The sequence below is a fragment of the Balaenoptera musculus genome, chromosome 19 (genome assembly GCF_009873245.2).
Source record: "Balaenoptera musculus isolate JJ_BM4_2016_0621 chromosome 19, mBalMus1.pri.v3, whole genome shotgun sequence".
Classification (NCBI taxonomy): domain Eukaryota; kingdom Metazoa; phylum Chordata; class Mammalia; order Artiodactyla; family Balaenopteridae; genus Balaenoptera; species Balaenoptera musculus.
The window spans coordinates 55,825,034-55,851,656 of NC_045803.1; the positions used below are offsets into that span (position 1 = coordinate 55,825,034).

A 26,623-nucleotide genomic window follows, 5' to 3' on the forward strand; every position below is an offset into this window, starting at 1 on the left:
CTCCTGTGTCTGAGGACTCTGTGCTTGGGGAGGGGGCCAGGTGCCAGGACCTGCTCTGGAGCTGGGGAGTGGGGGCGGGGGGAGAAGGACATGGCCTAGTGGGAGAAGTCCTTGGGCTGGGGGGTTGGGAGTCAATGGATGGTGCCCCAAGAGGAAGGGCAGCTGAGGTGATGAGAGCAGAGGAGACAGGCAGCTGGTTTGAGGAAGGGGTGCTGGGGAGGCTTTCCTGCTCCGCCCACCCCTCCAGTCTAGTCCACCCTCTCCCACTCTCCCTCCAGCCACACTGTCTCCTTTCAGTCTGTCCTGCATGTTCCCCACACTTGCACCTGCCACAGGGCCTTTGCACAGGATAGTCTCTAGCGAGGGCACTTTCCCCTCCTCTCTCTAACTCGTTTCCTTCCACTCTCAGAGCATAAGGATCATTTCCTGTAGGAAGCCTCTTCTGACACATGCCCCTCTCGTGGCCCAAGGTGCCACCGCTTCATAACAGTTCAGTTTTAATTGTTCATTCATCCGTGTAATCATTCCAGTATCTGGCTCCGCCCACTTGGATGTAAGCTCCAGGAGGCCAAGGAAATCTTCTGTTTTCCCTGTCCTTGGAACCTAGTGCCAGCACCAGGCCTAGCACCTAGCAGGTGCTTGTTTAATTCTTTGGGTCGGTGGGTGGATGGATGCGGGGAGTGAGGGGAAGAGGGTGTTCCGGGGTGAAGACTGGTTCTGGGCGTTGTTTAACGGGCGGGTGAGGTCTCACCGGGCGTGCACCGGGAGGAAGGGAAGAGTGGGTACCAGCGGAGTGGTGGGGGAGACCCCCGTGCGTGGGCGCTGATACCCGGAGCTGGAGCCGGAGCCGGCAGAGGGCGCTCCGGGCTCGCCGGACACCGCGCTCCGGCCCCTGCGGCGGTGCCAAGGCGGGGCGGGGCGGGGCACCTTCCGGAGAGAGGACAGCGGGAGACTTTCGGAGGGGGGCAGCCCCCAGGGACGCACCCCTGCAGCCAGACCCCCCCAGGACCCCGCGCCTGTTGGGTTTAGCGCCCTGCCGCCGCGCCCCGGCCGCGGGGGGTGGGGGCTGTGGCCACGGGGCAACGTGGCTCGGGGTCCGGCGGAGCGGCCCCCTCCCCCCACTCCCGTCCCCGGCGCCGGTCCGTCACTCGCGGCCGCGGGGGCAGAGGAGGGAGGGGCGGGGGCGCGGGGCGGCGCCGGGGACGGGGGTCGTGCGGGGGCGGTACGCGGGCCGGGCGGGGGTCGGCGGGCTTCCGGGCGGGTGGCGGCGGCGGGCGCGGCGCGATGTGCGAGCGGGCGGCGCGCCTGTGCAGGGCCGGCGCGCACAGGCTGCTCCGGGAGCCGCCGCCGCAGGGCCGGGCGCTGGGCGGGCTGCTGCGCGTGGGTGGCGCCAGGATGGGCGAGCCACGGGCGCCGCTGGCCCCGCCGTCCCCGCCGCGGACCCCGGCCCCAGCCCGGCCCCCGCCTCGCCGCGCGGGGGCACCGCGGTCATCCTGGACGTGAGTACGCGCCGGCCGGGACCCCGAGCCCCCTCCTCCCACGGGGGCGACACCGAGGCCGCCCTCCTCCGTCCCCGCCGGGACCCGCGAGGCCCCCTTCTCCCTGGGTAGAGACCCCCCGGCCCCTCCCGCTCGGCGGCCCGGAGCAGGACCCGCACCGGCCCCTCCGCGTCCCAGAGCGCGGCCCCCTGCCCCTCTACCTCCCGGCGGGTCTCCGTGCGAATCCTGTCTCGTTCCTGGACCGGGACGACCCCCTTTCTCCCGTCCCCTCCCTCCACTTCTGGGGATCTGCACGTTTTCAGAGCCGGGAGCCTGGAGCCCCTCGACCCGGCCACCGCCCACCCTACTTTTGTTCTGGCCAAACCCTCATCTTTTTCCCAGCTCGGCACTTCATCCTTTACCCCCATCCCTTCCCGGGACGGGAGCCTCTGACCGCTTCCGGCCCCCTCCTCCTCTCCATCCCGATTCCTGCCCCAGTCGTTGCTTTTCTAAGACCACCTCCCCCCAACACACACACACACACACACACGCACACACGCACACCCCCTAGGTCGGGGGCCTCCTTTCTTGTCCTGGCTGTAGACCCTAAGCCCTTGTATTCTCTACCCTAAATGCCCTTCCCCCAGGCACCACCTCTTTAAGTGAGGCCCCCTCCGCACCTCTGTCGTCCCCTCTCCTGTCAGCAGAGGCGGAGCCATCCCCCGTCCTCTCTGAGCCTGGACCCCTCTGGGGACCCCCATCCACTCTGAGCCCCGTCATTCCCTTCCCCACCCTCCCTCCCTCCCTCTCCTCACCCCCATCCATCCTCTCCGGGGCCCAAATTGCCCCACCTCGCCCTCCCACCCACTCCCCACCGTAGGAGGGAGATTCTACAGGATGGACGTCCCCTGTAGAGTGCTGGGGGCAGGTGGAGGGAGCTTTGCCCCCCCCAAGGGGCAGCATGGCAGTGGGGTGTGCATGTCCCAGTGAGGGTGTCCTGTGTGGTGGGTGACCGCGGGCTGGGGTGCCTCGCTTGTGCATCGTGGGGTTCTGGGAGAGGGTGTGTGTGTGTGTGTGTGTGTGTGTGTGTGTATCACACATCGTTGTGAGTGGGGGTAGCGTGGATTTCCGCTCTCCCCTTCCTCCTGGAGCCCATAGCTGGCTCTGGGCGGAAAGGGCTGGGCAGGAAGGGGGATCTGTGCTGTGAGTGCCTGTGGCTCAGTGCCCCCCGAACAGGCTCACACACAGCCCGACACGCACTTGCACAGCTGAACCCTCTCAAAGCCCCAGCAGCGTTCACAGCTGAAAGTCCTGGGCCGCCCTTGCAGGGAAGACCTGTCCAGACCTCTCCTGGTCCTCACAGGACTGGAGGTGGGCTCTGGAGTCCTCACATGCTGGCCGTGAGCTGGCTCTGAGCCTCCATTTCCTCATCTGGGAAATGGGGTGATGAGCAGGCATGGGGGCCACATCACGTGGTCGTGTCAGCCACTTGTTTAACGCTCACACCGGCACGGGCACCTGACGGTGGGACCCCCGCCTCCGGGAACCTTGCAGTCAGGAGCAGGCGTGTGGGGTGCTCAGGCTGGGGTTCTGATAACTGCTCCCTTTTCTGCCTCAGCCACGGTGGCTACTGCCCCAGGACTGAGTACTGTGCCCAGGACTCAGGGTTCAGCTAAAGGAAGGGGAGATGTTTGAGAAGCCTTCCTGAGCTGCTCCTTTGGTTTGTGCTCGATGATGGATGCCTGCCCCGTTGCTTGGAGGGAGGGGACTAGGGGGCTCTGTCCTTGAAGGTGTGATGGTCACCCACAGGGGCCGTGCCTCCCTCTCCTCCTTCCATCAGCAAGGCTTACTAGGTCTCAAAAACACCAGGAGGAGGAGTTACCTGGTTTCAGCTGAGGCTGGAGGGGATTGGGCTCCCCCCTCCCCCCTCTTCCCCTTCCCGTGGCAGCCGGAACCTTGCATCTGCACCTAGATTTCTGAGCTCCTGGCAGCCTGCTCCTACCCACTCCCCCATCCCCCAAAATAATCCAGTTCTGCCCTGGCTGATCCAGTCATCAGGCCTCGAGGTTCCCTTAGCAGACACCTCTGTTCAGACTTAACCCAACCTCCCTGGAGGAAACCAGGCTCCCAAGGGGTCCTGGAGGGAGGAGGTATAAGGCGAGTGGCTGCATCCATGGGACAGGAATTCTGAGTGTGCGAATGAGTGTCCGACAGTGCGTGCAGCCCACAGACCCACAGCTCTGGAAGCACACACGCAAGCACGTGATGGGTGTGAGCGTATGTCCACGCGCACGTGTGCGTGTGTCAGCGTGGCCGTGGGCAGGCTGCCGGCACAGAAGGGAGAGTGGGCAGCTGCTTCCGTGCAGGCAGCGGGAGGACCTCTGCCTGAAACACCCTCCCACCCCTGGATCCCAGCCAGGGTTGTCCTCCCGGGGAGGGAGAAGGGGGCCCAGCTTCCCCAGGACCACCCTGGGTTGGGGGCGGTGGTAGAGCCTGCCCCTTCCGGGCCAGCGCTGATTCGACCTCTCTTCTCTGCAGATTTTCCGCCGTGCGGACAAAAATGGTTGAGTTTCCCTCCCAGGCTGTCCCCTGAATGAGGACCTGACTCTTTCTGGTTGGGAGTGCAGGACTCTGAATCCTGGCTCTGCTCTGTTTCCTCAGTTTCCCCATCTTACAATGGCACTCCCCATAGTTCCTACTTAGTAGGGGAGCCGTGCGGATTCAGAGAGCAGGTGCTGGTGATGCTGTGATGCCTTGCCCGTGGTAAATGCTTGATGTACTTTAATCTCATGCAGCTGGGCTGGACCAGAGCAACCCAGGCGGGGGCCCAGGAAGCCCCTAGCCTCACTGCAGGCCCTTCCCAGGCCCTGGCACACCTCCTCCTCAAAGCCACCTGATACAGTCGGTGCTGTTGCCCCCATTCTGTCAACTCCGTAGCGGCCCAGAGAGGTTCTGTGACTTGCCCGGGGTCACCCAGCTGCATGAAGACAGTCGAAGCTCTGCTGCGGACCCCAGCAGATTTCCCCACTTCACGCGGCTTCCCGAACAAAGTGAGCACGTTGTTGTGGCCAGTGAATTCAGGACACTCCACTTCTCCTGACTTGCTGGAGATGTTCCACCCTGGACCTTTCTGGAAGGCAGGGGCCAGAAGATAACAAGGTTTACCAAGGCGCACCTGAGCCTCACAGTGGCCACAGAGAGCGTTTGTATTAATACCATAGTCATTATTCTTGGGCCGGAAGCAGCTCTCTATGGACTTTAACCAAGGCACAGCCCCTCTCCAGGCCTCAGTTTTGCCATCTGTAAAGTGGGGTGATAACACGTAACCTGTCTGCTTCCCTGGGCTGTTGGGGAAATGCAGGGAGGAGATGGGTGGTGAACTTTTTAAAAGAGAAGCAGGCAGTGCTCAGTGTTGATTTAGTCATCCATTGAGAAAATACTAATTAAGTATCAAGGCCCGTGCTGGGGAAGGAGTGGGGAACAGATGGCCCATCGCTTGCCCACTCCCCCAGGGCCTTCAGGTCCCAGGCCCTCTCGTGCGTGGGCTGGAGGTCAAGATGGCAGCACTCCCCTGGGCCCCAGCACCCCTCCCTCCTGACCCTGGGAGTTACCATTGAGCTGCCCCCTCACTGTGTTGGGGGTAGAGCACGAGACCTTGGGGAACAGCCCTGGGCTGGAAGCTAGTGCCCAGGGGTCTCCCTCTCTCACCCACCATCCCTGGGTGTGACGGTGTCCCCTCCCAGGCCTCTTGGGATACAGGACCATCAGATGGAGTAATTCCCTATGGAGGAAGGAGAGGGACGCGGTGGGGGGACTTGAGTGGCACTCAAGAAATCGTCGTGGCATCGCGGCCTGGACAGCGTCAGAGACTAGAGAAGGGGGTTTGGGGGGCCTCTCTCTACCTTCTAATGTGCAGACGGCCTGAGGTCATCACCGTGTGTTGGTCACGCCCCTCAGCAGATGACGAGGTTTTTCCAGGGAGGGATTTGGGCTCGTCCCTGTCGTGGGCCCGGCACACAGTAGGTCCTCGGTAAACAGCTGCTGGCTTACAGGTGACGGACTCATTCACCGCTGGGAGTGCGGTGTGTGTGTCCCTGGGATGCAGCCGTGTGGGTCTGGCTGTGCATCACCATTCATGCTTTTGAGGGTGTGTGCACATGAGGGTTGAATGGCCATCTCCGACTGTTGCTGTACATACCAAGTGTGTGTGTGTGTGGAGTTGGGTGTGTGTGTCTGTGTGTCTTCCTGGTGGTTAGCTCTGCAGGAGCCTTTGCAGTGTGTGTGTGTCTGTGTGGGTGCGTGGCTGGCGCCCTGGTCTCCCTTCAGGCACAGATGGGGTTTCATCCTCGTTGCTCATCCCCCGCCCCCCTGCACCCCGGCCCATCAGAGGCCGTGTTTCCGCCCCCTGAGCACAGCTGCGGGGACCCTCGACTTTGCTCCTGCGGTCCCCACAGAGGCTGAGCCCAAGCCCACTCGTGCCCCTGGGGCCTTAGTCTTCCCGGCCGGCACCTGTGGCCGTGGGGGGTTGTCACCAGGGTTAATGGGGGGTGTGATTCTGGTTCCCAGGAAGCTTCCCGGGCCTGTGAGAAGGAGGTAGGGCCCCCGCTTTGCTGCAGGGGCTGCCAGGGCTCAGCCGCCTCCCAGCTCTGTGACCTCAGGCCAGTCACCAAACTCTCAGGGTCTCAGTGTCCCCATCTGTAGGTGGGGATAATCATACTAGTACCCGCTTCGAGGGGCTGTCATGGGGGTGGAGTGAAGCTCGGGTCTTGGCATGCTGCAGGGAGCCAGCGAGCCCTCACATCAGCTGATGAGCGTTGAGTGCCTCGGAAAACGGGCCTTGGTTTGTCAACAAGTGCTTGATTCTCGCCCCGTGCTTCACGGGGCGTTCACCATCTGGTGGAGACTGCCCGCAGCTGTGGTGCATCTATTAGGCACCAAGACGTTAACAGACCTCCTCTGACGTTCCCTGGGCTCCTAGTGGGAGAAGAAGCATCACCCCCCTTTTCTACAGGTGCCAAAAATCAAGGCTCAGGGAGGACAAGTCAAAGATCGCAGGTTCTCAGTTGGGGAGCAGAGCGGGCGGTTCTGATTGAGCCCAGCCCAGTCTGCCAACATCGTGTGGGCAGGGAATGGATGCTGGCTCCGCCCCAGTTGTCCACGGAAGCAAGAGGCCTGCCGCGGCCCCAGGCCGCGGGTTGGAGTGGAATCGGCCTTAGGGATCACAGGAACAAGGGCTTCGGCTCGGGCTGGCCTGGCCTGGCCTGGCCTGGTGGCTCCCGGGACAGAGGCGTCTTCGTGGAGGTGGAGCTGGAGACTGGGCGTGGCCCCCGCGGGGAGGCAGAGAGTGGGGTGCCTGCCGGGGAGCCTGGGGTTGTAGGACCTGGAAGGGTGGAGGGGTGGGTGCCAGACTGCGTTTCCTCCAGGGAACAGGGAGACTGGCGGACTCTGGCATTTGAAAGGTCACTGCAACAGAGGCTGAGCTCATGCTAATTAGTGAGGACACCTGCAAACGGCCCGCTCGGGGGGGTCCTGGAGGTGCTAGGCCCTCTCGCTCCTCTAATTGGACAGAGGCCCTGGCAGATAGATGTTGCTTCCCTCATTAGCTGATCTGGGTTCAGTAGGGCTGTGGTGGGACTTTCAAGCTAAATGTCACCGAGAAGCCTTTGTGCTCAGGAGGCCTGGCGGGCCTCTCTGTGCCTGTTCTCCTGAGTGCAGACTGGATGGCGGTGCCTGGCTGCGCGGAAGGAGATGGTGGCGGGGATGGTGCTGTGCCCGTGGCAGACGTGGCTAATCGATCACAGCACGCTTCCACTGAGTCCAGACTTGGCTTCGGCTTTTCCATCTAGCCCTGTGGCTGGGGGTCTCGACACAAGACCCTGCCCCAGGTTGGGTTGGGAGCATGGACTCAGGAGCCAGGTGGCCTGGGTTCGACCTCCCGCTGAGGGATCAGGGCAAGTCCCATAACTGCTCTGTGCCTCTCTGCTCTGTAAACTGGAGGTGATGGTATACTTATGTCGTGGGGCGTTGTGAGGACCAGATGCGTGAACACACAGAGCCTGTGTGTCTGCCCTGGTTCCGCTCCCTGGCTCCTGGGTCATCATCAGTCTTGTTAAAGGAAACCTGGAAAGTGTCCTCTTTCACAGAAGACACAGAGCCATAACTTAGCATTTATGTATGTCACAGCTGGTATCGTGCTCTGTTTATGGTTGGTTTCTGGGTCTTTATGTGTGAATGGGGGGGGATTGTTTTGATTTGGGGGGACTCTGGGTTTTGAAAGTCAGAAATTCATTCTCCCGTCTGTGACATTAAAACATGAGCCGGGAGAATTCCCTGGTGGTTCAGTGGTTAGGACTCCGAGCTTCCACTGCGGGGAGCGCAGGCTCGATCCCTGGTCGGGGAGCTAAGATCCCGCGTGCTGTGCGGGCAAGGCCGAGAAAACAAGAGAAAACAAAACAAACCTGAGCACCTGAGACAGGAAGTTGGAGGCACGCTGGACATTGCCCCAGCCCCCCACGTGCAAGCCCGTGCCCACTCTCCCATATTCCCCTTCTCAACACGGGCGGGGCGGAGCCCAGCGCAAGGCGTGAGGATCTCCCTCTCCCTACTCAAAGTTGCCCTACTTTGAGCCCCTGCAGAGCTCTTGGCAGCAGAGATAGAAGGTCCAGAGCCTTTAAAATGTACGAGTGGCTTCTGCCTGGGTCCAAGTAGGTCTGCCGTGTCTGATTGGGCGGATTGTGCCCTGCTCAAGGGCAGCTACTTGAGAGAATTGAGGGCCTCAGATCCAGCCTGCACGGCCCTCCCCTCACGTGCTCTGATGCTGTACTGCATCTCCTCACCACCCCCATCAGGAAGCACGTTTCTTTCTAATCCACACAACGTGCCATGTGGGCTCTCGAGGGCTTTGACTGCAGACTTGCCGGAAGTAATGAAGGGGGTCTGCAGAGAGGGGCTGGGGCTCACCCGTTTCCCTGACCTCCGCTGTCTCCCACAGATGCGGCCCCTTTAAGGAGGAGCAGGAAGCGGTCTAAGATCAGTGAGGAGGGGGTTGTGGCTTCCGGGATGGGATGGGGAGGTGGGTGCACTGAGCGGGAGAGCCCAGATGGGAGGAGCGGAGGCTGGAAGCTTGGGGAGTCGCTGGAGTTCTGCTGGGAGCCTCTCTCTCAGGGGCCCAGCTGCCCCCAACCCATGAGAACTTCCCCAGCGGGTGCTGGTACCCAGGGCAACCGCAAGTGGAGGCCGAAGAGGTGAGACGGGGAGGGAAGCGTTGGGACAGGTATGTCAGCTGTGAGGGCCCCTCGTCCAGAACCCAGCCCCTCCCCACCCCAGAGCCCCAGGCCTGGCACCACCTCCCCCGGGGTTTGGCATCCTCAGGGCTGCATCCTTGGCCCGGTGAGTGCCACCGTTGGTAGCGGGCTCACGTCAGACCCTGTGAGGGCAGAGTGGAGGGGGGTCATTCCCTCCCCAGAATCAGGACCTGGGTGCTGAGGCGGAGATGATTAAAGTGTGCGGAGGTTATCTGGGCTTTTGGAACCAAAAGAGAGTGGTCATCAGACTGCCTCCAGGTGGTCAGGTGACTGGGAGAGAAGGTTGCCTGACAGGCTCAGGTGTGCTCTACCTACTTGTTGACTGCGGGGCTTAATGAGCCCCAGCAGTTGCTGGTTTGGGGATTATCTGTAAATGGTGTTGGTCTGTTGGTTTGGGAATCAGCTAGATGAGTCTGTGATCTCCGTGAACTGGAGTTTGCTGGTTAATTTGGATTAGCGGCACCGGCAGGGATGATCTGAGCTGGGGTTTATCTGCTAGTTTGGGAATTAGCGGGGCAGGCGGGGATTACCTGGCTGGAGTTTCTCTGTTGATTTGGGAATTGTCTGGGTCTGGGGATGTCCCATCTGTTAGACACCAGCTGCTCTCCCCCCACCCCTTCCTCGCAGATGACGGGAAGTTATCCTTGGAGGAATTCCAGCTCTTCTTTGCAGATGGCGTCCTCAACGAGAAAGAACTAGAGGGTCTCTTCCACACCATCGACTCCGACAATACCAAGTGAGCTAAGTCCTGGGGAGTGGGGGGGCCGGGGCCGGGAGGCAGCGTTTCCCTTCTCTCGCAGTGGCCAGTCTCCACTGCCCACTCCCCTGGAGGCACGGAGACCTCAAAGTCCCCAAACCTGCTAATCCAGAAGTCCCATCTGTTTGGCCCCGACTGGCCGGGGCGATCTGGGGAGTGGATAGGTTGATACTGCGTTGGCAAGTGTTTGTCTTTTCTGAGCACACATGGCGAAGCTGGGAGAGACCCTAGATTTGCAGAATATACACCGGATAACGAAAGGGAGAGATGAGCCCCCTCGACCTAGTTCTGACCCCAGCGCCTCGTGCTTATCCCCGGTCCCAACACGAGCTCTGTGATCCTCATCCTCGCCGGATCCCGTCTTAAACCAAACTGATCTTCACTCTGACCTGAACTCTCCTTCTCACCTTGTACCTGATCACCGTTTCTCCAACCCAGCTGGAACCCTAACCTGCATCTCAGTCAATCCCAAACTCCGGCCCCAGCCCTAAAACTCTAAATCCCTAAATCGAGTACAAAGTGCGCATTCTACTCACAGGTACCCGACCCTTCCCAACCTGAACTCCAGCCTTGCCCTCTCCGAGTGACCCCCAGGCAGGATGAGGCCCGAGCCCCCTTCTCCACTCCACACCTGAGTTCCTCGGGGCTGTTTGGAGCAGATTTGATAAGCTGGGGTCCCCTGTGACAGGCTAGAGATGATCTGGACGAGGAGCTGCCACAGGCCCGTGGCAAAGGGACACAGCACGGGGGCGCCTGGGGCCAGAGGTGGGCGGAGCGTCCTGGGAGCCGGGGTGGGGCGGCGGAGGGGGAAAGGCCCGTGAAAGAAACGGCTTCCGGGCCGCAGGCTCCAGGGGAGGGCTTTGTTTCTGGAGAGAGATGGAGGGTCTGAGCAAGTTCCTGCAGCGCCCCAGGGAGTTTGAAAGGGCTTGCGGCAGGTGCCTGTCGATTATTCATCCTCATTCGCGCAGCTGGGTCTGGGAGGAGGCGGCACTGGAGAGCGTATGTGAGTGCGGGCGGGCGGACTTCCCACTAGCAAAGGCCAGACCTCTAAAGACCTTTGGGTGTTTTCTTTCCAACGTTCCCCAGAGTGTGAGCTGTAAACATCCCCTCCTTGGGATGCTAAACAGGTTTTCTACCCAAAACCGTTCACACGGCTCAGAAAGGTCGGTGAAATGCTACTTTGAGCACCATTAAGCAGGCTTCGTTTCTGCAGGACTTGTCGGAACTTTTCACCAGGTGATGCGGATTGGGGGAACCTCCAAGGCAGAGTTTGCAGAGCCTTTTCCCAGAAGCCTCTCGATGAAGCCGGCACACTCTGTAGGCCGGCGTGTCTCAGTGAGGGAACTGGGGCCCAGAAAGGGAAGGTTATCAGGACCTGCACAAAGCTCAGGTCCCTTGGCGTCCGCCGCCAGCACACCGCCCCGCCGTGTCTGCGTTCCGAGGCTGCCGCCTGCGCCTTCCCCGGCGTGGGTGGCCTTCTCGTGCTCGGCCTCCTCTGAGGAAGGACAGGAGGATCCCAGGCTAGAGTGAGAGCAAGGAGGGCCACCCGCACCCCCAGCAGAGCCAGGGACCCAGCAGGCAGGGATGCCCGGGGCAGTGTGTCGCGTGAGAGTTTGTTGACAGCCGTAATAGCCATGGGCTATTCCCCTCCCTTTTGCCAGCCCCCGGTTTAGCCCCATCTGCTCCTGATGTGTGGTGGGCAGGCTTTGGGAGAGGAAGGGGTGGGAAGCATGGTGAGGGGTCAGACAGACGCACAGACATGGAACCCTCTGGAGGGGGCGGCATTCTTCACCTGCTGTTCCCGCATCTGTGAAGCCGGGGTCACGGTTTGCCAGCGCATTAGGATGAAAGAGAAGAGGCCCGGGAGGTGTTTTACCAGCTGCACTAGGCTGTGCTCGCTAGGCAGGGGAGGAGGGCGGGAGGCACGGCACAGGCTAGTCCCTGAGTCCCTCTCATTCTCTCTCTGCAGCCATGTGGACACCAAGGAGCTGTGTGGTAGGTGCTGGCTGTGCAGGGACCGAGGCTTGGGTGGGGTGTGTTTTTTGGGAGGGGAGGGGCCTGGGGAGAGGCAATGAATGAGGGGCAGAGACGGGATTGGTGGGAGGATCCAGGGGGCGGGCCATGATCCTCCTATGACCTTTGACCCCTGCCTTCCCTTCCCCCAGATTACTTTGTGGACCACATGGGGGACTACGAGGACGTCCTGGCCTCCCTGGAGACCTTGAATCACTCTGTCCTGAAGGCCATGGGCTACACCAAGGAGGTCAGCGGGTGCGGGTGGCCCTCTGGGGGCCAGGGCTTGAGTGCTGGTTTGGGTCTGCATTTCCCCAGCACAAGGTGCTGGTGCAAGGGTGCCTGGATTTGTGACGACAAGTGTTGGGCGAATCTGGCTCTGAAGTGGGCTTTGCTTGGAGCTTCTAGAGAGAGTGAGGGAGACTGTGCAGTGAGCGGAGTGGCTTGGTGAATGGCACTGTCCAGCCGTGTCTGCTTCGGAGCGTGAGGCCCTTTCCCACGGTTGGGCTTGGTCCTGGGGTGGAGTCCTAGGAAGGGAGTGGCAGTCACACTGAGGACTCCAGGGTCCTTGGACAGGTGTCACACCTGACGATGCCATGCCCTTAACAGCAGGGTTACGGATGGGGAGGGATCGGGGTGGATTTGAGCATCTGAACTTGACCGGGAATCTGAGGGTGTCTGGGGTGAGAACGCCGTGTCCAGACCAGGAGACGTGAGCTGGGCGGTGGATCCATTAGGAGTGTTGGGAGGGAGCCGGGTGCAGGACTCTTTGCGTGTCCTGGAGAGAGGGCTCGGCTGTGGCTTCAGAGTCTGTGCCCGCAGGCCTGTCACCTCCTTGTTGGCATTTATGCCCTGGAGGAGGGCAGAAGGAGGGAGATGGGGCAGGTTGTGGGCTGGGCGTCATTGTAGCTCAGATGGGCGTAAGTAGCCCGCCTCCCAGCTCCGTTTCCCACCTGTGAGTCTGCACCTGCTCTGGCTGGTGCTTCTGGGGGGAGCAGTGGGGTGTGTTCCTTCTCTGTATCCACGGAGAAGAGTCACCGTGAGTTTCCCGAGGATCTATGACAGCCAGGATTAAACGCTCACTTAATCCCCCCAGCAACCCTGTGGGTAGTGACACTCACTCATAACTATAAGTGACATAACTATGGAAACATAGCTCGCATAACTATGGAAACAGAGACTCGGAAAGGTGAACCCTGTAGGGTCGTGGCCAGACAGCCAGAGCTTCCTGCTGAAATGGGAGGGGAAACTGAGTCAGGGACCTGGCCGGAGGTATGGAGCACAGCATGGGAGCAAGCTGACCAAGGCGTGTAGAAGGGAGTGGGCCACGCTGTGATGGACATGTAATGCCTGAGGGCGTGCAGCCTACCTGAGCTGTGGGAGCTCAGGAGAGACCAGCGCCACCTGCTGGTTGAGGCCAGGGAGCTTAGCTGATAAAGTTAGCCAGACCAGGCTGAAGGACCCCAGCCAGTCACTTCTCTTTCTGAACCTCAGTTTCTCCATCTGTGGAATGGGAGCATTCACTTTATAGAGTCCTTACAAGGACTGAACAAAGTAAAAGGTCTCTAAGCTGCTTAGCACAGGGTCTGGCACAGAGCAAAGGCGACTATTAGTATCATTAGGCCCCTATTGTGTGCCCAGTCATAGGAAAGATCAGTTCTGTATGTTTTGTTCAGATGCTACTTGGTTCCTGCTCTACCAGGTGCTGGAGAATCCCTTTCTTCCCATATATCCAAAAACAGCTGGGCCTGATCCTGAACCTCCACGAACCCACATTTCCATTTGTGTCCTAGCGTCATGCTGTTTTGAGTCTTGGTGTTTGAAGTATATTTTAACGTTGTGTGAGACTAATTCCCTTTCATTGTTCATCCTTGGACACTATTTGATATTCTGAAAGTATCAAGATGGGCAGGGGGTTAGAAGGCAGCATGGAAAGCCCCCAAGCTCTGGAACCCTTGCGCAGTGTGTCAGCCCCAGCTCCGCTCCTCACGGCTGAGTAAGGCACACTGGATGCCCACATGGGACTCCTTGCGATTGAACTCACCGCCTTGAGCCTCAGTTTTGAAATCTGGGAATGGAGCCACTGCCCAGCAATGTTGTCTTCCGTATTAATAAAACACGTACTTGTTTCTTGGTCTTTGGGCATAACTATTCAGAGATGTGACACAATTCTCTATCAAGAGACGATTTTATTTTATTTTTAAAATTTTATTGGAATATAGTTGACTTACAATGCTGTGTTAGTTTCAGGTATACAGCAAAGTGATTCAGTTATACATATATTCATTGTTTTTCAGATTCTTTTCTCATATAGGGTATCACAGATTATTGAGTAGAGTTCTCTGTGCTATACAGTAGGTCCTTGTTGGTTATCTATCTTATATGTAGTAGTGTGTGTATGTTAATCCCAAGCTCCTGATTTATCCCTCCCGCCTCCCCACGTTTCCCCTTTGGTAACCAGAAGTTTCTTGTCAATATCTGTAAATCTGTTTCTGGCTTTTTTTAATCTCTTCAAAATATTGTGTTCTTTTGGTTGTTTAAAAATTTCTATTGGAGTATACTAGATTTACAATGTTGTGTTAGTTTCAGGTGTACAGCAAAGTGAATGTTATATATATATATCCATTATCTTTCAGATTCTTTCTCCATATAGGTTGTTATAGAATATTGAGTAGTATTCCCTGTGCTATGCAGTAGGTTCTTACTCGTTATCCATTTTATTTATAATAGTGTGTATATATTAATCCCAGCCTCCTAATTTATCACTTTCTCCCATGTTTCCTCTTTGGTAGCCATAAGTTTGATTTTGATATCTGTGAGTCTGTTTCTGTGTTGTAAATAAGTTCATTTGTATCATTTTTTAAAAAATTAGATTTCACATATGAGCGGTATCATACGATGTTTGTCTTTCTCTGTCTGACTTACTTCAGTTAGTATGATAATTTCTAGGTCCATCCATGTTGCCGCAAATGACATTATTTTGTTCTTTTTTATGGCTGAGTAATATTCCATTGTATATATGTGCCACATCTTCTTTATCCATTCATCTGTCGATGGACATTTAGGTTGTTTCCATGACCTGGCTATTGTAAGTAGTGCTGCAGTGAACATTGGGGTACATGTGTCTTTTTGAATTATGGTTTTCTCAGGGTATATGCCCAGGAGTGGGATTGCTGGGTCATATGGTAGTTCTATTTTTAGTTTTTTAAGGAACCTCCATACTGTTCTCCATAGTGGCTGTATCAATTTACATTCCCACCAACAGTGCAAGAAGGTTCCCTTTTCTCCACACCCTCTCCAGCATTTGTTGCCTGTAGAACTTTTGATGATGGCCATTCTGACTGTGTGAGGTGATACCTCATTGTAGTTTTTGTTTGTTTGTTTGTTTGTTTGTTTTTTTATTTTTGGCTGTGTTGGGTCTTTGTTGCTGCTTGCAGGCTTTCTCTAGTTGCAACGAGCTGGGGCTACTCTTCGTTGCGGTATGCGGGCTTCTCTTGTTGTGGAGCATGGGGTCTAGAGCACAGGCTCAGTAGTTGTGGCACACAGGCTTAGTTGCTCCGTGGCATGTGGGATCTTCCCAGACCAGGGGTCGAACCCATGCCCCCTGCGTTGGCAGGCAGGTTCTTAACCACTGTGCCACCAATCCCTCTGATTGTAGCTTTGATTTGCATTTCTCTGATAATTAGCGATGTTGAGCATCTTTTCATGTGCTTTTTGGCCATCTGTATATCTTCTTTGGAGAAATGTCTACTTTGATCCTCTGCCCATTTTTTGATTGGGTTGTTTGCTTTTTTTGATATTGAGCTGTATGAGCTATTTGTATATTGTGGAGATTAAGCCCTTGTCAGTCGCTTCGTTTGCAAATATTTTCTCCCATTCTGTGGGTTGTCTTTTCGTTTTGTTTATGGTTTCCTTTGCTGTGCAAAGCTTTTAAGTTTAATTAGGTCCCATTTGTTTATTTTTGGTTTTATTTTCATTACTCTAGGAGGTGGATCAAAAAAGATATTTCTGCAATTTATGTCAAACAGTGTTCTGCCTATGTTTTCCTCTAAGAGTTTTAGAGTATCCGGTATTACATTTAGGTCTTTAATCCATTTTGAGTTTATTTTTGTGTATGGTGTTAGAGAATGTCCTAATATCATTCTTTTAAACTGCTATCCAGTTTTCCCAGCAGCACTTATTGAAGAGACTGTCTTTTCTCCATTGTACGTACTTGCCTCCTTTGTCATAGATTAGGTGACCATAGGTGAGTGGGTTTATTTCTGGGCTTTCTATCCTGTTCCATTGATCTATATTTCTGTTTTTGTGCCATTACCATACTGTTTTGATGACTGTAGTTGTAGTATATTCTGAAGTCAAGGAGCCTGATTCCTCCAGCTCTGTTTTTCTTTCTCAGGATTGCTTTGGCTATTCGGGGTCTTTTGTGTTTCCACACAAATTTAAAAATTTTTTGTTCTAGTTCTGTGAAAAATGCCATTGTTAATTTGATAGGGATTGCATTGAGTCTGTAGATTGCCTTGGATAGTATAGTCACTTTGACAATATTGATTCTTCCAATCCAAGAATGTGATGTATCTTTGCATCTGTTTGTGTCATCTTCGATTTCTTTCATCGGCGGCTTACAGTTTTCAGAATACAGGTCTTTTGTCTCCTTAGGTAGTTTTATTCCTAGGTATTTTATTCTTTTTGATGTGATGGTAAAAGGGAGAGGATTTTAACATCTACCAGTACAACCTAAAGCAGTTTGCAGGATTTTTGCTGTTGGAGTGTACCAAAGGCTGCATGATTTCCTAGTGATGGTGGTGATGCTATGATAGGTTGTCACAATGGTGACTGGCATTTCTTGCATGTTTTCTAACAAGTTTTTGTTTGGAGAAGTGCAGCTCATTGATTATTTCAAATACTTCTCTTGCATCCATTGATTTAAGGTGACTCATTTGCTTTCGTAGATATGCAGTCATAGTATCATTGTTAACTAGTGTAGTTACTGTCTTCATTTCTGATATGTGTTCCTCCTATTTCTCTGTTGTGTCCTGTTGCGTTTACCCTGAATTCTCAAACATTGTAATGGCACTACGTCGGACATCCTTGTTTTGCTCCTGATGTTCAAATGCATCTCTGTAGTAGTTCTTCACTAATTATAATATTAATACCAGCTCTTATTTTAGAAATAAAGTCTTCAGTCTGTTAAAAAATATTTTTGTGTTCCCTTCGTTAAATGTTGCCTTAGGGGGTGGTAGTGAATTTTTTTCAAATGCCCTTTTGGTATTTTTTTTCAGGGATCATATGATTTTTCTTAACCTATTGATGGGGTGGATTCTATTATTAGATTCTCTCCTATTGAACAGTCCTTAGCTTCCTGTGATAAACCCTAATTGGCACATTATTCTTTTACCACGTTGCTGAATCCTGTCACTAGCTGAGTGTTTTATCTCTGTCTCTATCAGGAATTGAGATTGGGTGATAGGGAGTGAATTGTAGGTGGTTTTGAATATCTTTCTGTGTGTGAATCAGCTTCTTTAACTTAGAATCATGTTTCTATTCAAAAATAGAAAGAATTAATCCATAGGCTTGGGTTGAGGTACTAAACAGGGGGAGGGGATTATTCTAATAGTGATTTTAAAGTCAATCCTAATTTTAGGTAAACTTTTGGTGTCCATTTTAGTATATTTTTAAACAAAACTGCCATGGACATGTTCAGTTTTATGATCGATTATGCATAGTATGTTCTTATGATTTTTTTAAAAAATTCTAAAACATTGAAACAGGCACATAATGCAGATTACGTTTAATAAAACATCTGCTGTTACAGCTCAGGTCTTGATTTAAATTTTGTCCTATTTTGCTACATTTAAACTTCTATTTAACAGAGTTTTGCCTGTTTTAATTAGTTGTTTCTAGAAACGAGCCCCTGACACATTTATTTAAATTTAATTTATATAGTATGTTTTCTCCTGTATTTATTTTTTAAATTCTTTTCTTTCCTTTAAAAAAAATCTTTTGTATTGAAGTAGAGTTGATTTGCAATATTGTGTAAGATTCAGGTGTACAGCACAATTCAGTTTTATACATACATATATATATATATATATATATATATATTCTTTTTCAGATCCTTTTCCCTTATAGGTTATTAGATAATATTGCGTAGCATTCCCTGTGCTATACAGTAGGTCCTTGTTGGTTATCTATTTTATATATAGTAGTGTGTATACGTTAATCCCAGCTTCCTAATTTATCCCTTCACCCACCCCCTTTCCCCTTTGGTAACCATAAGTTTGTTTTCTGTGTCTATGAGCCTCTGTTTTGGCAGTAAGTTCATTTGTGTCTTTTTTTTTCTGTTAGATTCTGCATGTAAGCGATATCATGATACTTGTCCTTCTCTGTCTGGCTCACTTCACTTAGTATGATAATCTCTAGGTCCATCCACGTTGCTGCAAAGGGCATTATTTCATTCTTTTTTTTAATGGCTGAGTAATATTCCATTGTATGTATGTACCACATCTTTTTTATGCATTCCTCTGTCAGTAGACACTGAGGTTGCTTCCATGTCTTGGCTATTGTAAATAGTGCTGCAATGAACATTGGGGGGTGCGTGTATCTTTTTTTTTTTTAATTCTTATTGGAGTATAGTTGATTTACAATGTTGTGTTAGTTTCAAGTGTACAGCAAAGTGAATCAGTTATACATATACATATATCCACTCTTTTTAGGTTCTTTCCCCATATAGGCCATTACAGAGTATTGAGTAGAGTTCCCTGTGCTATACAGTAGGTCCTTATTATCTATTTAGAAGTGTGTACATGTCAATCCCAATCTCCCAATGTATCCCTGTCCCCCCTTACCCCCTGGTAACCATAAGTTTGTTTTCTACATCTGTGACTCTGTTTCTGTTTTGTAAAGAAGTTCATTTGTACCCTTTTTTTAGATTCCACATATAAGCGATATCATATGATGTTTGTCTTTCTCTGTCTGACTTATTTCACTCAGTATGACAATTTTCAAATGGCATTATTTTGTTCTTTTTTTAAGGATGAGAAATATTCCATTGTATATATATACCACATCTTCTTTATCCATTCCTCTGTTGATGGACATTTAGGTTGCTTCCATGTCCTGGCTATTGTAAATAGCGCTGCAGTGAACATTGGGATGCATGTATCTTTTCGAATTATGGTTTTCTCCAGGTATATGCCCAGGAGTAGAATTGCTGGGTCATATGGTAGTTCTATTTTTAGTTTTTTGAGAAACCTCCATACTGTTCTCCGTAGTGGCTGTACCAATTTACATTCCCACCAACAGTGTAGGAAGGTTCCCTTTTCTCCACACCCTCTCCAGCATTTATTGTTTGTAGATTTTTTTGATGACAGCCATTTTGACTGGTATGAGGTGGTACCTCATGGTAGTTTTGATTTACATTTCTCTAATAATTAGCAGTGTTGAACATCTTTTCATGTGCTTTTTGGCTACCTGGATGTCTTCTTTGGAGAAATGTCTGTTTAGGTCTTCTTCCCATGTTTTGATTGGGTTATTTGTTTGTTTTTGATATTGAGCTATATGAATCGTTAATATATTTCAGCATTTAATTTCTTGTCAGTCGCACTGTTTGCAAATATTTTCTCCCATTCTGTGGGTTGTCTTTTCATTTTGTTTATAGTTTCCTTTGCTGTGCAGAAGCTTTTAAGTTTGATTAGGTCCCATTTGTTTATTTTTGGTTTTACTTTCATTACTCTAGGAGGTGGATCAAAAAAGATATTGCTGCGATTTATGTCAAAGAGTGTTCTGCCTATGTTTTCCTCTGAGAGTTTTATAGTGTCTGTCCCTACATGTAGGTCTTTGATCCATTTTGAGTTTATTTTTGTATATGGTGTTAGAGAGTGTCCTAATTTCATTCTTTTAAACTGCTGTCCAGTTTTCCTGGCACCACTTATTGAAGAGACTGTCTTTTCTCCATTTGTATGTTCTTGCCTCCTTTGTCATAGATTAGTTGACCATAGGTGAGTGGGTTTATTTCTGGGCTTTCTATCCTGTTCCATTGATCTATATTTCTGTTTTTGTGCCAGTACCATACTGTTTTGATGACTGTAGCTTTGTAGTATATTCTGAAGTCAAGGAGCCTGATTCCTCCAGCTCTGTTTTTCTTTCTCAGGACTGCTTTGGCTATTCGGGGTCTTTTGTGTTTCCATACAAATTTTGAAATTTTTTGTCCTAGTTCTGTGAAAAATGCCATTGGTAATCTGATAGGGATTGGATTGAATCTGTAGATTGCCTTGGGTAGTATGGTCATTTTGGCAATATTGATTCTGTATCTACTACTGAATCTACTGTATTTATAGTTTTTATCATTATTATTTCCTACCACCTATTTCCTTAGGTTTATTGTTGTTGCTATACTTTTTCATATGTGAAAAGGAATGCTTAAATTTTTTTGGATAATAAAGTTTGAAATTTTAGAAATCTACCTTTGAATGATACTTTCACTGCAATGATAGATTTTAGTATATAGGATTAATATTTCCTCTCTCAATATTCTCTAATAGTTTGTTATGTCCTCACTCATTTCTCATTTCATAGTATTAGGATAAAACCAAGTAACCAGTAGTTTGTAGTCTATTTTTTAAATTTTTTTTGAGATTTCTTCACTACATATTATTTTGATTAAAAAAAATTTTTTTTTAATGTGATTGTGCCGGGTCTTAGTTGCAGCAGGCAGGCTCCTTAGTTGTGGCTCGTGGGCTCCTTAGTTGTGGCATGCGAACTCTTGTGGCATGCATGTGGGATCTACTTCCCTGACCAGGGCTCAAACCCAGCCCCCTGCGTTGGGAGCGTGGAATCTTATCCACTGTGCCACCAGGGAAGTCCCATATTATTTTGTTTTTATAATTCTCCCATGGATACTTGGGAAGAAGATGTGGATCATACTTTCAGAGTATAAAATCTGAAAATAGCTATCCCTTCTTTGTTGTGAAATATATGTTGTTAAAAGACAACTTTGTAAAAAGGTAAATTTGTCTCTTGTACAAATATGAAAGTATACACATGTGAAAGATTTTATTTAACTCCTTAATTTGAGAACCAGTAAGATGTTACACTGTCTCCAAGGAAAATTCAAAGAACATTTGCCATGTACATAGGCAACCAGGAATTCTGAGATGAATCTGTGAATAAATGCAAAATTGGTCACTGTTCACAGGACAATAGTCAGTTGAATTCTGCCAGACAAAATTCATATGCATTTCTGTGGATGAGAATTATTTGCATTATTGTCAAGTTTTTACATGCTAGAGTTTATTGTTTTGTTTTTTTTTATACATCTTTATTGGAGTATAATTGCTTTACAATGGTGTGTTAGTTTCTGCTTTATAACAAAGTGAATGTTTTGTTTTTTAATTTTATTTATTTTTTTGGCTACGTGGGGTCTTCATTGCTGCACGCAGCCTTTCTCTAGTTGCGGCGAGCGGGGGCTATTCTTCATTGTGGTGGCTTCTCGTTGCAGAGCACGGGCTCTAGGTGCGTGGGCTTCAGTAGTTGCGGTGAGTGGGCTCAGTTGTTGTGGCTCGCGGGCTCTAAAGTGCAGGCTCAGTAGTTGTGGCGCACAGGCTTAGTTGCTCCGCGGCATGTGGGATCTTCCTGGACCAGGGCTCGAACCCGTGTCCCCTGCATTGGCAGGCGGATTCTTAACCACTGCACCACCAGGGAAGTCCTACATGCTAGAGTTTTAAAAGTAGCTCCCAAAGAAGGAAAGACCTAGATAACCTAGAAGGGTGTATTAGACAAGGAACCCAGTAATCTTTTTTGCCTATTTTAAAGACTTGCACATTTTCCCAGTAATGCCCTTTACAATAGACATTTATTATTTCTAATTTATCTGTCCTGTGGGACACTGGTGAACTAATTTCTCACACTAAATTGTGTTTTGACATTTAATCTTTAAAATTCTAATATTTCCTTCCTGTATATTTAGCCATGCCGTTTGACGCCTATAGACCTTGTTGTAATACTTTTGTTACCTAAATGGTACATATTCAATATTCAAAATTTAGGAAGTAGAGAAAAATATAAAGAAAAATTTCAAATCACTTCTAATTCCCACTATCTCTAACCACTGTTACCACTTTATTACCATTGAGCCTTTTTTTCTCTGGGTATTTCTCTAATACACTTAAAATCATTCTGTATACAAAAATTTTCTTTTTTTCACCTAACATTTTAACAAACACCTTTCCCATGTTAATAAAACTGTTTAAAAGTATCATTTTAAGTGTTCTTACTTAAATTTACATACTATTCCTCTGTTCTTGGGGATGTTAGATTATTTCCAGGTTTTTGCTATTATCAATTAACACTGTATCCTTGGGACATCAGTATTTGTCCACATTTTGCATTATTTCTTAAGGATAGATCATCAAAAGTAGAGAATTACTGGGCAGTCTAAGGCTCTTGATATAAAGTAGAATTGCCTTATAAAGTGGTTATACTCATCTAACCCTGCATAGCCGTACTTGTAGCAATATCCTGTCCCGTTGCACAAAGATATAATAATGCACGAAGATTTAATAATGTCATGTCCGTGTAATGCATTATGCCTTCTGTCATTTATTCTTACCCTTTTAATCTTATGTAATACTTTCCCATTAAATTCTACCTTGATCGTGATATTGCAACTCGTCCTCATCATTCGATCAAATTTGGTAGCAGAATCTTTGCACAGGCTTTTCTTTGCAAATCCTTTGGTGCTCTTTTGCTTTATATATGCCTCCAGATGGACCTCATTTAGTCAAATCTGGGACTGTGTCTTTACGTGGGGCAGTTTAGGCTGATTTTCTTTATTGTTATGATCTGTCTGGCCTGGCTGCTGTCATAATCTTATATGCTTCCCATTTTTTAATGATCCTTCGTCTTTTTTGACATTTTACCTTTTGGTAGTCTGCTTTGTTTATAACATTGATTATGATTTCAAAGGTAAATATTCTAGTTTTCATTTTACTAGGGACTTCTAAAACATACATTGTTAAACACTCTTAATCCTGTTTTTATACCTGGCTAATAAAGAACACTTTCTATTCCCTCTTGTGAAATTAAAACAATTTTTGAGATGATTGGCTCTTTTTCCATACTTTGACACTCTTTATTCCCTTAATCCAGTGTGATTAAAATTTAACTATTAGTGATCAATGTTTTTATTTCCTAACCTCTGTAACCTTCATTTTCATTTGGGTGATCACCCTCACTTTTTTTCCACAACCTCCCTATTCAAGAATATTTTTCTGTGATTCACCCCTAGAAGATCTGGGAGAAATTCCTAGGCATTCTTTGCCGGAAAGGTGCTCATTTGATAAACTTTCAGAGATCTGCAGATTTCTGCAGGTCTCCCTGTTATCCTGCACGTGAATAACTTGCCCACATGTTGCGGAATTCCCAGCTCTGACTCTTTCCCTCTGAAATCTGTGGAGCTGGCCTCTCGGCTGAGGCATCAGTGGTAGTGGAGGACAAAACTGTACAAGCTGCATTTTTACTCTTTTGAAAATTTTGTCTTTATTTTTTTTTTTAATTCAGCTAACCAGTTACACTTATTGATCCCTGACTGCACCTTGAGTCACTCATCTGGGTGCTTTTAACGTACTCCCTTTAGCTCGTTTTTCTGCTTGATGGCGTCTAGCAACCTTTCTCTTTTTGTTCAGTTTTTGTTTTGTTTTTTTTTACCTCGTTATGTCTTCCTGTTCTTTGGGGTCATTTGTTTGTCCAGAGCCCATCGATCACTGGATTGCATGTGAGTTCAGCTGTCTGCTAGGAAGGATAATTGATCACTGCAGTGCATTAGGCTGCCGGAACCTGGCATGCTTTCTGCCCTCGGCTCCTTCCCCGTTGGGGCCTGCCGCCAGCGCGCCTGGTCTGATGGGTGGCGCAGGAGGTCCACCTCCACACCTCCCCGTCTGCGTGCACCTCTCCTCTCGGCCCCTGTCCACCCTGAGCCGTGTTCCCCTGCTCCCCGCCCTGGCCTTCATTTCTCAGTCTCTCTGTCTCTAGCCGTGGTTCCCTTGTGCAATTATTGCTGATTAATTCCAAGTCAGAGTGATGGATGGTTTAAATTTTCTTTCCTTGAGAGCCCTTGCCTGGCCGGGGACTGGGCAGAATTCCAAGGTGCCGGGGCAGGTGGCTCAGGAGGGTGGGGTCTTGGTAGAGGAGGCCAGAGAGCAGCACAGGGCTTGAGGGGCCAGCTTCCCAGCACAGTGTCATTTTGATCATTGTCATCGTGGAGTGACCTGGCTAAGCCAGAGCCTTCTCCCTCCCACTCAAGTCTTCTGAAGCCAAAAGAAACTCAACGGGATCCAGGAACCTTGAGCCGTGTCTCTGCCGCAGACTCTTGACAAAAGGGGAAATGGTCTCACATCACAGAGCAAACTCCGTGGAAGACCCTCTTCATCTTATGCCCCAGAGTTCGTCTTCTCGTGGCCTCTAAGCACCCCCCCTTTCCCCCCAGACTTCCCTCTCGTCCCCTCCCTCTGGGGACTGAGTCTCAGGCACTTTCTTTGGGGAGACAGTTTACTCTGGCTGCTTTGGATTCTCTTCTGTCACTCCTCAGAGTAGCAGCATGAAAGAATCCACCTTTTTATTTATTTATTTTTTTTTTAGGTATTTTTTATAGTGGGTAATGTGAAGACTTCAGATGAAATAGATTGAGAAACTGATTGGAAATTGAATGCAAACTAAGACCACTTGACTGTTACTGAAATGAATAGCCCAGTTTGCTTTTTTTTTTTTTTTTTTAAAGAAATTCACGTTCTTTTTTATTTATTTATGACTGTGTTGAGTCTTCGTTTCTGTGTGAGGGCTTTCTCTAGTTGCGGCAAGTGGGGACCACTCTTCATCGCGGTGCGCGGGCCTCTCACCATCGCGGCCTCTCTTGTTGCGGAGCACAGGCTCCAGACGCGCAGGCTCAGTAATTGTGGCTCACAGGCCCAGTTGCACCGTGGCATGTGGGATCTTCCCAGACCAGGGCTCGAACCCGTGTCCCCTGCATTGGCAGGCAGATTCTCAACCACTGCGCCACCAGGGAAGCCCCACCTTTTTATTTTTAAAGGCAAAAGTTTATTGTTTATTTAGGGGACATACAGAACACTTAGGAGATGCAGAATTCCCTTAATGAGAGAGATGGGGTCTCGCTGTGCTGCCCAGGCTGGGGCGCTGTGGTTATTCCCAGGCACCATGCCACTACTGATCAGCACAGGTGGGTTTTGGGGGTTTTTTTGTTTTGTTTTTATTGAAATATAGTTGATTTACAGTGTTGTGTTAGTTGTTTCTGGTGTACAGCAAAGTGATTCAGGTATATATATATATTCAGTTATATATATATTCTTTTTCATATTCTTTTCCATTATGGTTTATCCCAGGAGATTGGATATAGTTCCCTGTGCTATATAGTGGGACCTTGTTGTTTATCCATTCTCTGTATAATAGTTTGCATCTGCTAACCCCAAACTCCCACTGCATCCCTCCCCCAACCCCCTCCCCCTTGGCAACCACAAGTCTGTTTCTATGTCTGTTTCTGTTTCATAAATAAGATCATTTATGTCATATTTTAGATTCCACATATAAGTGATATACGGTGGTATTTGTCTTTCTGACTTACTTCACTTAGTATGATACTCTAGATAATCTCTGCAAATGGCATTATTTCATTCTTTTTTGGGGGAGTAATATTCCATTGTATATATACATATACTGCATCTTCTTCATCTGTTGATGGACATTTAGGTTGTTTCCATGTCTTAGCTATTGTAAACAGGGCTGCTATGAACATAGGGGTGCATGTGTCTTTTTGAATTATAGTTTTGTCCAGATATATGCCCAGGAGTAGGATTGCTGGATCATATGGTAATTCTATTTTTAGTTTTCTGAGGAAACTCCATACTGTTTTCCATAGTGGCTGAACGAACTTACATTCCCACCAACAGAGGAGGAGGGTTCCCTTTTCTCCACACCCTCTCCAGCATTTGTTGTTTGTAGACTGTTTAGTGATGGCCATTCTGACGGGTGTGAGGTGGTACCTCACTGTAGTTTTGATTTGCATTTCCCTGATAGTTATCAATGTTGAGCATCTTTTCATGTGCCTGTTGGCCATCTGTATGTCTTCTTTGGAGAAATGTCTATTTGGGTCTTCTGCCCATTTTTCGATTGGGTTGTTTGGTTTTTTTTACTGAGTTGTATGGGCTGTTTGTATATTTTGGAAATTAAGCCCTTGTTGGTCGCATCATTTGCAAATGTTTTCTCCCAGTCTGTAGTGTCTTTTCTTTTTTTTTTTTATGGTTTCCTTTGCCGTGCAAAAACTTATAAGTTTGAGTAGGTCCCATTTGTTTACTTTTGCTTTTACTTCTATTGCCTTGAGAGACTGACCTAAGAAAACAGTGGTATGTTTTGAGTCAGAGAATGCCTTGCCTATGTTCTCTTCCAGGAGTTTTATGGTGTCATGTCTTATGTTTAGGTCTTTAACCCATTTTGAGTTTATTCTTGTTTATGGTGTTAGGGTGTGTTCTAACTTCACTGATTTGCCTGCGGCTGTCCAGCTTTCCCAGTACCCCTTGCTGAAGAGACTTTTTCCCCATTGTATATTCTTGCCTCCTTTGTCGGAGATTAATTGCCCGCAGGTGTGTGGGCTTACTTAGCACAGTTTTGACCTGCTTCTTTTCTGACCTGGGCTGGTTCTTGCCTCCATAGGCAACCTGGTGGTCCCCTGCTCTCGGGAGGTCGCCACGTTGATGCCGAACTTAGGGCCTAGTGCACTGCAGCCTGGAACTCCTGGGCTCAAGGGATCCTCCTGTCTCAGCCTCCCAGAAGCTGGGACTACAGGCGTGTGACACCATGCCTGGCCCAAAGAATCCACCTCGGAGGAGGAAGGAAGGAAGGAGGCTGTGAATTCTTCTTCCCTAATACTTTATCCCTGTCCACAACAACATCAAGAACACCACCACCATCACCATCTTCATAACCATCACCACCATCATCACCACCATCACCATCAGGATCCTCTTTGTAACCATCACCACCAGCATTACCACCACCATCTTCACCAT

At 49.8% G+C, this 26,623-nt stretch overlaps 1 protein-coding gene across 1 annotated transcript in view; it reads left to right on the forward strand.

Annotated features, from left to right (window-relative positions):
• Positions 1–1,284: 1,284 nt before the first annotated feature.
• Positions 1,285–26,623, forward strand: part of NECAB2 (N-terminal EF-hand calcium binding protein 2) — a 43,262-nt gene continuing 17,923 nt past the window's right edge. The window contains 6 exon segments of the mRNA XM_036835202.1: positions 1,285–1,434; positions 1,437–1,499; positions 4,017–4,041; positions 9,410–9,518; positions 11,509–11,534; positions 11,705–11,802. Coding sequence (XP_036691097.1) covers positions 1,285–1,434; positions 1,437–1,499; positions 4,017–4,041; positions 9,410–9,518; positions 11,509–11,534; positions 11,705–11,802 — 471 coding nt within the window.